This window comes from Narcine bancroftii, chromosome 2, assembly GCF_036971445.1.
Source record: "Narcine bancroftii isolate sNarBan1 chromosome 2, sNarBan1.hap1, whole genome shotgun sequence".
NCBI classification, from domain to species: domain Eukaryota; kingdom Metazoa; phylum Chordata; class Chondrichthyes; order Torpediniformes; family Narcinidae; genus Narcine; species Narcine bancroftii.
The window spans coordinates 102010916-102023464 of NC_091470.1; the positions used below are offsets into that span (position 1 = coordinate 102010916).

At 39.8% G+C, this 12549-nt stretch overlaps 1 protein-coding gene across 5 annotated transcripts in view; it reads right to left on the minus strand.

Annotated features, from left to right (window-relative positions):
• The window catches only part of LOC138754017 (glycerol-3-phosphate acyltransferase 1, mitochondrial-like), a 63656-nt gene that overhangs the window by 37843 nt on the left and 13264 nt on the right, over positions 1–12549 (minus strand). For all 5 annotated transcript variants that reach the window (XM_069917729.1, XM_069917730.1, XM_069917731.1 and 2 more), the window contains 4 exons: positions 11107–11243; positions 7225–7324; positions 3564–3773; positions 2083–2190 (listed from right to left, as the gene is read on the minus strand). In XM_069917729.1, coding sequence (XP_069773830.1) covers positions 2083–2190; positions 3564–3773; positions 7225–7324; positions 11107–11243 — 555 coding nt within the window. The remainder of the gene's footprint in view (positions 1–2082; positions 2191–3563; positions 3774–7224; positions 7325–11106; positions 11244–12549) is intronic.

Consider the following 12549-nt stretch of genomic DNA (forward strand, 5'->3'; position numbering starts at 1 on the left):
TGGGGTTTTAATTTAAAATTTTTTTAATTTTTAAAATTTAAATTTAGACATACAACGCCATAAAAGGCCCTTCCAGCCCATGAGCTCGTGCCCCCCAAATACACCCAATTAACTTACAACCCCCATACATTTTGAAAGGTGGGAGGAAACCCACACAAACACGGGAAGAATATACAAACTCCTTCAGAATCAGAATTTATAGCCATCAACAAGTCACGAAATTCATTGATTTGCAGTACAAACATTTATATAAACCAACTTACAACAATAAATAAAAATAGTGCATGAAATGTCACAGTAAGGCAGTGCCTTTGGTTCATCGATCATCAAGAATCTAATGGCAGTGGGGAAGGAGCTGTCCTTGTGCCACTAAGTGCTCGCCTTTAGACTTCTGTACCTTTCTCCCCAGTGGTAGCAGAGTGAAGAGGGCATGTCCAGGGTGATGGGGATCCTTGAGGATAGAGGTTGCTTTCTTAAGACACCATCTCTTACAGATGTCCTCGATGTAGTTTGGTACCTGTGATGTCGCAGGTCAGGTTAACAACACTCTAGTTTTTTCTTGTCCTAAACGTTGGCATCTCTGTACCAGAAAATGATGCAACCAGCTGAATGCTCTCCATGGAACACCTGTAGAGGTTTGAGTCTTCAGTGACATACCATATCTCCTCAAAAAAAACCTCACAAAGTATAGCTGCTGGCAAGACTTCATGATTGCATTGACGTGGAAGTTCCAAGACAGATCCTTGGAGATGTTGACACCTTGGAATTTGACCCTCTCCACTACTGAGCCCTTGATGAGGACTGGATTGTGTTCTCCTGACTTCCTTCTGAAGTTCACAATCATCTCTTTGGTTTTGCTAACATAGAGTGCATGAATGTATAGTGAGTGCATGACACCTCTCAATGAACTGATCTACTTCCCTCCTGTACGAGTCCTCATTGCCGTTTTGTGATTCTGCAGACAAACATGGTGTCATCAGCGAATTTGTAGATATCATTGGAATTGTGCCTGGCCACACAGTCATGGATGTATAGTGAGTAGAGCAGTGGGCTAAGCACACATCCTTGAGTTGAGCCTGTGTTGATAGTCAGTAAGGAGGAGACGTTTTTACCAATTCGTACTGATTGTGGTCTTCCACAAGGATCCAGTTGCAGAGTTGGGTGCAGAGGTCCAGAGTTTGGAGTTTCTTGATCAGCACTGAGGGAATAAAAGCACTGAAGGCTGAGCTAGTCTATGAAGAGCAGTCCTATTATATGGCTGTTTTCAAGTGAGTGAAGAGCCAGCGATATTGCATCTGCTATGGAACGATTGTGACGATAGGTGAATTGAGTGGGTCCAGTCCTTTTCTTAAGTATGGTTAATTCTGGGTGTACAGATTGCCTTCTGCAGGTCATACCTGGACATCTCGTGGAGATCTGGATCCCTGGCCTTGATTCTGCCCTCTGATTCATCCAAGGCTTTTGGTTGGAGGACACCCAGTATGTGCATGTGGCCACACACTTGTCTTGATGAAGTCAGTGACACCTGTTGCATATTCATTCAAGTCTAAGGAAGAGTTCTTGAATATGGTCCAGTCCACCAATTCAAAGCAGTCTTCCAGACTGATGCTCCTCTGCCTCTCTCGACCATACTTTTGCTCTATTCACTACTGGTACTGTGGTCCTCAGTCTCTGCTTGTGCACTGGGAGTAGAGCCAGGTGATCAGACTTGCCAAATGTGGTCATGGTATGTCTTACAGACAGCGCTGGATTCAAACCCAGGACGCTGGTGCCGTAATAGTGTTGCACTAACTGCCATGTTAACTGTGCCACCCACAAGGGACTGAAAAGCAGTAACCCGTACTAAAAGATTTCCAAAAGTACTGTGATACATTTTGCAGAAACATATGTGGTATCTGAGATTCATTTTGATTGTTACACCAGACATTGATGAAATATTGCAGATGAAATTTTTCATCTTCAATGAGACCTTTTCAATCCTGAAATCAGCCTATTTCCTTGAATAATTAAGCCAAAGCAAACAACAGTACAAGAGTTAAAACTGGAGTCTGCTTTTAATGGATGAAGAAACCTAGATTCTACCTTCAATGAAAATGGTTGTCCAAAATCCACCCGAATGCAGCCATATCTCTTTTGTAGAAATCGGAGCATCCAACAAACTGCTGCAAAAACAGTAGTCCTTTTTGTTTCCTGCACAGGGCAACACATTCATTGTAACCATTGCCATGGATGTATGCAGAACAAGGATTAGCATGTCAGAACTTAACCAACTAGGCTGGCATGAGTAAACTCACAAGTCTTCATCGACAGTTATAAAAAAAAATATTTCCTTAGAACTTTATCCCATCTTTCCACAACAATGCAAGCTCAAATTCCACTGACAGTCACAGAATATTATTTGCAATCAAAGAATGAGTACAACCAAAAATACAAACTTATTACTTTACTGATGAGACAATGAGAACCATAGAACAGTATGGCACAGAAACATGCCTCTTTGGCCCTTCTAGTCCATGCCAAACCATTTTATTTTGCCTAGTCCAACTGACCTGCACCCAGTCCATTGCTTCTATACCTCTCCCATCCTTGTACCTGTCCATATTCTTCTTAAATGTTAAAATTGAGCACGCATTTGCCACTTCAGTTGAAGGCTCAATCCCCCCCCCCCAAACTTTTCCCCTTTCACCTTTAACCCATGTTCTCTGGTTTGCATCTCACCAACACTCAGTGGAAAAAGTCTATCTGCGTTTACTCTGTCTATCCCCCTCATAATTTTAAATACCTCTATCAAATCTCCCCTCATTCTTCTAAATTCCAGGGAATAAAGTCCTCCAGTGGTTCTCAACCTTTTCCTTTCCACTCACATACCATTTTAAGTAATCCCTATTCACATACCACTTTAAGTAATCCCATCTGTGCTCTGTGATTAATAAGGGATTGCTTAAGGAGATATGTGATTGGAAAGGAAAAGGTTGAGAGTCATTGCCTTAACCTGTTTAACCTTTCCCTGAAGTATGGGCAACATCCCAGTACATCTTCTCTGCCCTCTTCCTATCTTATTGATATCTTTCCTGTAGTTAGGTGAGCAAAACTGCACATAATACTCCAAATGTGGCCTCACCATTGTTTTATCCAACTTTAACAATAACATCACAACTCCTGTACTCAATACTTTGATTTATGAAAAAGCTCATTTCTCCTAAAAGTTGAAGTTTGAACAGAGAAAATATTTTTATAAATGCACATTTGAATGAAACCAGTTATCTTTTGCTGATTAGAACAAAAGAAAGTTAATAGTACAAAACTAAAAACTATTACATTAAAATCATGTATCCGGCAGCTATGGGGATTGTTAGATGGTAGATAAGTGAATTTGCTAGTTGTTTGAGATTGCATGTTGTATGATTAGCAAACTGACCACTTGGGGATGCCAATTTTAAAGTTTTGCCTTTTTTCAACTGTTTATTTTCTGCAATTTTTTTTGCCAGTTGCTTGCAGCTGCTGGTTGCTTGAATTCCAGATAACTGAGATATTACTGTATATTAGAAAGCAGAGACACTCACCCCATGTTCAAAACAGTTTCCTTCAACAATACGATCATAAGAGACACCCACAGGTATCAGAACAGCATTTGGTATGGAATGGCTGTGGAAAGCCTCGAACACTTGAGCCAGCCACTCCAATCCCACATGACAGGGGCGTCCACAAGGTGGAATGAGGTCTTCCAGATACACCACCAGACTCTGCTGCTCGCTCAGCAATTTCTCCACATACTGCAATATCAGACACAGTCAGTAAGACACAACAATTTCTTCTCAACTGCAATCAAATTCACAGTAAAAAAACCCCTGGTATCTGGCACCTATGGGGACTGGTAGGTGCCGGATAAGTGTATTTTCCGATCGCTTGAGATTTACTTATACAATGCCTAACTAATACACCTGCATTAAGAATAAAGAGTTTAAAAGACAATAATGCTATACTTTCAAAGAACAAGCTTCACTTGCATGAATATATAACCCTTAAAAAATTTTACTTTATTTTCAGTCACATTCTTTGAAAATATTTAACCGCCGCTGCATCTGCAGGTTCCTCCCCTCCATGGAGCCGCCCGAAAGACAAACAATAACATCATAGATAATTAACCCCCCCCCCCTTCCCCCAAGTTTATAGATAAAGCCTCTGACTGGAGCAACCCTTACTAAACAGGGATAAGCAGACACTTTAAGAGAGTCACCCCAACAGCAAGTGGCATCAACCAGTTCTTCATCCTGGGCGACGCCATTTTATTCAAACACAACTTTATTCAAACAGCTACTACAAGTAAAGCATAACCAAGGCCCTCCGCTGGCTGAGTATTTTCTCCCATCTTCAATGAAGGTTTATATGTTACTTCAGAGAACATTTATTTTTACAATTTTCAACTTATGTATTTTTATATATTATTTATTTTAATTTTTTTAAATCTATTTTCCTCAAGTTTTTTTCCAGTTGCTTGAAGTTGCCAGTTTCTTGGATTCAGACCCAGTGACAGTGAAGGTATCGAGACAGTTCCACATCAGGATATAGGGAAACCTGTATCAAGGCAAATTGACAGAATTCCATTATTTTGCTCCTCTGCCTTGCAAGGCAGTGGGAAGCTTGTGGTTCCAGGACCTTTAACACTAGACACAGGAAACCCACCATGTAACATCCAAATTTGAAATATTTCCCTACATTGCTGATTTACAGGAAATTTACCTCTCATATTGGGGGGGGGGGGGGGGGGGAAGGAACAAAATGGCAATGGACTCATCAGAGAAAACAACTACAGTAAACCCCTGGTTTCTGGCACCTATGGAGATTAGTAGATGCCAGATAAATGAATTTTCTGATTGTTTGATATTTGCCCAATTGGCAAACTAACAGTGAGACGCACCAATTTTAAACTTACGTATTTTTTTTAATCTATTTATTTTTCACCATTACTGGTGGCTGCCAGATGCTTGGATTCTGGCTAACAAGGGTTTTTATTGTACTAGCTTGTTAGTTGGGAGGAGCAGACAGTGGCTGATCTAATTGTGTTTCTAGGTCAAGGATGAGCCATAGCCCCAAGAGTGGGTGATTAGCTTCTCTTTATATTTAAGATGGTTACTGCCTGCTACCTTTGCAGCATTAATTGACACTTATCAGCCTTTGCCTGAATGTTGACTCGACCTACTGCATGTAAGTACTGACTGCTTTGTCTGGTAAATGCGAGGTGTATAGATGATTTCTCAATTTCAATACAAACTTGATGGGCTGAACAATGTGACTCAGTAGCCCCTTTCAAATTGCAAGACCTGGGTGGGATTACTGGGGAAAAGGTCCTCTAAGCACCTTTCAAATCGCAGGGGGATCTACCCATTAAATTGCCAACCCAGGCTGGCTGTCTGATGACGAACGCACGCAAGCGCTGACGTCCCCAGAATAAGCAGCTCGTCCATTTTTGTTTTAAAATTGGTCGTGGCCGAGACTTAGACAATTTTAACTGGGTTCCTGGACTACCTCTGAGGGGGCTAACCCGGTTGGACTCTTTCAAACTGCTGTGTAACTGGGGTGCTAACCGGACAAATTGCCTGGTTGACCCCATTTTAGATGGAAGTTTGAAAGGACCTAGTGTTTCAGTTGCCGAGAAACTGTGAACCTAACTTTTTTTTAATGCCTGAATTGCTGGCTCTTCTTTCCGATCCACACAACTCCATGACACCAAAAAAAACCCAATGAATCACAAGGAATTAATGCATGGTGCATTATTACCCTGGCTCCTAATGTTGACAAATCTTCTGAGGATGCCCAGACAACTGTATTTAAGTGGCTGACCTGGTTGTGCTTCTGGACAAGGGTTGTATGTGCTATTTCACATGATATTGGGCAGCGTGATTAGCATAGCTGTTAGCATATCGCTATTACAGCACCAGCAATCCAGGTTTGAATTCAGCACTGTCTGTAAGGAGTTTGTATGTTTTCCCCGTGTGTTTCATCGGGCGCTCCAGTTTCCTCCCACTATTCAAAACATACTGGGGGGGGGGGGTGTGAGTCAATTAGGTGGTGCAGACAGTTACCGTGCTTTATGTCTAAATTAAATTACCTTAAAACATTTTTAAATGCCAGACTGAGAAACCTGGCAATGTCTGCTTTTTAAAAATTTCAGCAGTGGGTTCACCGTGCCATTTGTGTTCCACTTCAGTGGAAGGAAACTTGTGGTTGTCTCACTTCTGGATTTCAATAGCACAGTGTTCAGAGTAACAGGGTGTGCTTGCATAATTCACTATACTAGGGTGAGAGAACAAATTAAGTGTATTTGCATGTTCAGCTAAGAGGCCTTTAAGGAATTTATCTTAACCACATTCCTGAGGTTTCATCTGTTAAAGTTCAAATTCCTTTTTTATTCCCTTAAACAAACAGCAACCCCCTCCCAAACATTCAAGCCCTGATTCTTATTGAAATCTATCGGTGAAGTCAAGTTTATTTACTCTAAAAATTCTTGGCAAACATCGATTTTTTTTTATACTTAGAAACTGCTGTAAAACCACAGTCGGTGCTAAACACTTTCTCCAGACCAAAGCAGTTCTAATCACTGGAAAGAACCCTAATAAGAAATCATTGGAAGTGGAATCTGCTCATCTGGCTGCAGTTATGTTACACAAGGAGTTGGAGCTTAGAGAGAGAGGGGCGGGGGGCACAAAGGCTATTCAATTCTCTCAACAGGACTTCTTTTTTAAATAAATATTTTAAATTAAAATTTTGATATGCAGCATGGAATCAGGCCCTTTCGGCTCACAAGACTGTGCTGCCCAATAGCAACTCGTGAACTACAAGGATCTGGCGTGCAACTCGATGTGCGCTCGCGCCAGAGACTCTGCGGCACGGGGGACCCCACCCAATACATCTGGGCCTCTTGTGGTACTGGAGCCACCGTGCAACTCGTGAACCAAAGATGCTGCAGGCCACGTGAGCAACACATGCACAAAGTGGCACGGAACCCCCGGAAATGAGCCAAGTCCAGTCTTCCTATTTCTAAACCTGCCTCGGGCCGGAGTTGGCGCACAGGTTGCACGATCTTCGGCCGCCCCTTGATCTGCAATGCCCGGTACGTTGTGAAAGATGGGAGGAAACCGGAGCACCCAGAAGAAACCTCTGGAGACATATAGAAATACAGATTACTTTCATGAGGATGAAAGGAGAAACGGCTTTTCAACTAACCAAACAGAAGATGGTCTTGTACAAATTCTTCCCAGGACTGCTCCTAGTCCCATACAGCTCTGGTGGAGTGAAGATTCCTCCCAATCTCTGAAGCAGAGCCCTGACCAGTCAAAAGAAACCAAAACAAAGAACGTCACACATCCCCACTGTCAATTTTGCAGTACCAAAGGCATTTTGAAAAATTTCCAGCAAAGCTGCTGCTATGTTCACAGGAACAAGCTTCTGGCAGGACCATTTAACCTTCATTACAAAGGGCCTGTTATGGTGCTGTATGTCTACATTTAATTTAAAGACCGTGGTTGCTGGCAGTAAAGTACATCAGTCACATTTGAAGCTCCAGCACTGCTGACACATTAAGTCGCAGTGTATGAGTGTCAGTCTTTGATGAAAAAGAGAGATTTAGATATATACCCAACGTGTGCAGTGGCGAGGGCAATGGAAGAAAAGCTTGTCTGTGGAAACAGTGATGTCCAAAATGATTTAAAAGGATTGGAAGTTTGTGACAGTGCACAGAAGCTGGAAATGGATGTGTCACTATCCAGAGAAAAATTAATAGAAAAACAAAGTGAAGATAGTGATTTGCTGAAGTTAAAGAGAAAGCCCTCTCTGATGAGGAAATTAAGAAAGTTCCAGTTGGATATTATTTTAATGAGGGTTTCTTGATGAGAAAATGGAGGTCATGGGAGAAGCCTGCTAATGAAGAATGGGCAGTGGTTCACCAGGTTGTAGTTCCTAGAGTCTAAAGAGGTGAAAATAAAATTCATAGTACGCCTTTAGGTGGGCACCTTAGGGTAAAGAAAATTACCCACAAAATAATGAAACAGTTTTATTGGCCAAATTTAAGAAAAGATGCTAAGAGATTTTGTAAGACCTGTCACACTTGTCAAGTTGTAGGGAAACCTAATCAAGGTCCCTCAGTGGTTTTAAAACCTATTCCTGTTTTTTGGAAACTTTTTTTCTAAAATAATTGTGGACTGTGTTGGTCCAATGCCAAAAACAAAAGCTAAAATTTAATCTTTGTTGACTATTATGTGCGCAGCTTATAAGTGTGCATAAGCCGTGCCACTCAGGAATATTAAAGCAAAAACTGTGTCTGGGGTCCTGGTCAAAAAAAAAATCACTTTGGTTTGCCTAAAGAAATACAAGATCAGGGAAGGAATTTTATGTCAGGTGTATCTCAGCAGTTAGTTTATAAATTAGAAGCTAAACAAATTCCACTATCCAGAATCTCAGAGAACTTTGGAGTGTTTCCATTCAACTTTAAGAAGTATGATGAGAACTTATTGTTGTGAAAATGAAAAGAATGGGGATGAAGGTGTTCATTTACTTTTGTTTGCAGTAAGGGCATTAGTATTTGGACATGAAGTTAGAGGACCTTGAATATTGTTGAAAGAACAGTGGGTAAATGAGGATGTGCAGTTGAATTTGTTGGATTATGTTTCAAAAAATGTGCACGATAGCTGAGGAGAATTTAAAAGTGGCTCAAGATAAAATGGAAGCTTGGAATGACAGAAAAACAAGACAGAAGTTGTAAACCAGGGGATAAAGGGTTAATTTTGTTCCCAACACTGTCTAATCCTCAGAGCAAAATTTTCAGGACCTTATGAAATAGAATCCAAGGTAAATGAAGTTAATTACATGGCTAAGACACCTGATAGGAGATGTAAGATACAGAGTTGTCACGTTAACATGCTAAAACCTTATTTTGAGAGTTTCGATGTTAGCCAGAAGCAACCTACACAAGAGGTAGTAGTTACTGACAAACCTAAGGTTGTTATGGATCATGACACCACACAATTTGACTCTTGTGAGAGTCATTTTAAAGAGAAATTGTTTGATAAACTTTTGAAAGCCAATCTTGTTGTTAATTTAGCTAAAAGTGAATTGTGTAAGGCTCAGGTGAATTATCTTGGTTTTGTTGTTGGCCATGGAAAAATTGGAGTATGTTCAAGTTAAAGTTCAGGCAATTTCTAAATTTCTTATGCCCATGGGTAAGAAAGCTGTTAGGAAATTTTTAGGAATGGTTGGATATTATAGGAAGATCTATAAAAACTTGCCTGGCATTACTCTTCACTTGACTAATACTTTGAAGAAGAATTTGACAAACCTGTACTTAAATTGCCTATTTGTAAAAAAAAAATACATGACTATGATGGTATTGAAAATCTAGTGATTAATGTATCTAAGAAATTCAATCAACATTAATTATTCTACTATTCAAAAAGAATTATTGCCTCTTGTATTAGCTCTTCAATATTTTTAACTATGTTTGCACTGCTATGGGATTACACTGATCATAATCTGTTGGTATTTTGAGTAAAATTAAAAATAAGAATAGGAGATTATTGAACTGGAGTTTAATAATATGACAGTTATAAGACATTGTAAGACAACATCATGCTGATGCCTTTCAATTTTAGGTTTGCAGTATTATTTATAAGTATATTTGCATTTATTGCATTGTATTATTTTCCAATGTAATATTTACAAGAAAAATTGTGGATTGAAGTTTTAAAAAATGTTTTTTGACCTTTTAAAATTTCAAAATTTTTCTCTGTGGGAAGGAGGCGTAATGGATCTCTGTTATTATTAAACCTTAGTTTAATGTTAAAACTATATTTTATCTAGATATGGTTTAGTAAGTTAGCTTTGGGTACAGGGCTCCACAGACACACATGGTTCTTTGCAGATGATAGCTGGCTTCAGCACAAAGACAACACATTAGCATTTTAAACACCATTGACCACAGAAGCCAGTTTGAACTAAGGAACAGCTGCTGATTGCAGTTGAAGGAAGAGATTAAAGGATTTATGGTGGTTCTTGAGATACTGAAAACAATAGCCATTATTTCAGAAGCACCTGTATAAACGCACAGGCATTTTGGTTCTCATGTGAGGTATAAGTGGACTAAGATAATTTTAGCACAGTGTAAAAATACATTATGAACTTCAAAGACAGGAATAATGTCATATACCATGATATATGAGAGATCTGCCAAAAAATACATCATCAAATGGGAGACAAAGAGTTCAGTTGAAGAAAACCTGCCATTCTGTTAAGATGCAGAACTGACCATCAACAATATTTCCTGCAGAGGGGGGAAAAGCTGCCTTCGTGTTACTCTTAATAAAAGGGGAACTCAGAAAAGTGGATATCAAAAGAGATACCACTTTCCGAGTGCTCTTTTGAAAATAACGAGTGCAGCCTCATCATGGAAAAAAACTGAAGACAAAATATTGACATCCTGGAAAGACAGGACTTATATTATCCTATTCACAGGAGATGCAACAGAAGTGGCTTTTAAATAAGTAAGACCATTTCTTATTTGGGCCCAGACGATGGTCACTCCTGTTTGATGAATATTTCCGAAAGACAACTCATCAAGACTTGTGAGTTTAAAGAGATCTGAAGATATGTTGTTTAAAAGTTGTTTTGTAACTATTTCTGAACTGAAAATTTAAGACCTTCATGCAAGACCAAAATGATGCTGAAGTTTTAAAACTGACTTTTCAGAATTTGGGACTTTGACACACAAACACATTTAGATAGTGGGGGTTTAAATTTAAGAGGAATTTAAATTAGAGGTAAGTAAGAAATGCCATGTTATTATAGTTTAATTTAAAAAAACTTTTTTAATCGACCATTGTCTGGTGAATTTTTGCCATTGCAATTCCTTTGTTAGTGCTAACAATAGTCTCTAACAAAATCAAGAGGGTTGTTAGTTCATAACAACATTTACTCGGGAATAGTACGTGGGGTTGCAGAGTAATACTAGCTTCTCTATACCAGTCATAATAATACACAAGGTTCTTTATTCTGAGAATATTTGTTGCATACACATCTCATTCCCTCATAATGGCTTGAGGACACAAGTGATATCACCTGAGAAATGGAAGTCGGGCATCTTCCCCACAAGAGATGTACGGAACTCTCATACTGTGGCAGAAAAGGACAAAGGTAACCAGCAGGTAATCCAGACGAGATTTACGAACAGGGAAAAAGATGAATGGACCATCATACTGCCAAAAATACAAATACGCAATATTTATTACAGATGTAATTCTATGCATTATCACTTGTCAATCTGAAATACTATAGTAAAGTCAGTCCAATTACACTCTATAAATAGAATCATAGTGAACATCAGCATTGCTTTATTACACGTCCCAATATTTTCAATCTAAATACATTTGCATTTCAATCAGTTCTGCTGGAAATAATCAATCTTATGAATCCAAAATAATATTTTTTTTAAGAATGCTTCCTGTTGAAAAAGATTTAACAAGGGTCCCATGATTAGCATTGCTGTGAGCACAATGCAGTTATAGCGCCAGCAACTGGGGTTCAAATCTAGTGCCGTCTGTAAGGAGTTTGTTCGTTCTCTCCATTTTTGCGTGGGTTTCCGCCGGCTGCTTCAGTTTCCTCCCACCGTTCAAAAGGCATGGGTCAGTAAGTTTGCATATGGCACGCAAGTTGGAAGTGCTGCAGATAGTGTAGAAGGTTATATCCAAAATGATGCTGAAGTTTTAAAACTTTAAAAGGATATAGACAGGATGCAGAGTTGGGTGAAGAAGTGGCAGATGGAATTCAATCTGGATGTGTGAAAGAATGCATTTTGGAAGATCAAACAAAGACAGGGTACATGGTTAATGGCAGGATTTTTAACAGTGTGGAGGAACAGAGGGATCTTTGGGTCCAAATAAATAATCTCTCAAGGTTGCCATGCAAGTTAATAAGGTAGTTAAGAAGGCTATGGTACGCTGGCTTTCATTAGTCAGAGGATCGAGTTCAAGAGCCATGAGGTCATGTTTCAGCTCTATAAATCTCTGGTTAGACCACACTTGGATTATTGTGTTCAATTCTGGTCACCTCTTAGGGTGCAGAGGAGATTTACCAAGATGTTGCCTGGAATGGAGACACCAGGGATAAGCTATTCACACAGACAACAGTGGGTGCCTGGAATGTCCTGGCAGGGATATTTAAAAAGAGAGGCACATGAACATAAGAAACACCTCTATTATGGGTCGACATAACTCATGGGTTCAAGGCACAGTGTGATGTAATGTTCTATGACTGGGGAAGTCAGCTTGAAATGTTTAGATGGGACTGAATTTCTTAGTTGCATTCAGGAAAGTTTACTCTGGCAATATACAGATGGTCCCAAACAGAAGAGGGTAATGCAATGATGTGTGGGGACCAACACGGGGCTGTGGAGAAAGAGCGGGGCAATGGGATCAGTGTGGGGACTGACATGGGGCTCTGGGGAGAGTGCGGGACAGTTGGATAGCTTTTTCCAAATTGCTGCAGACTAGCTTGCGGTAACTA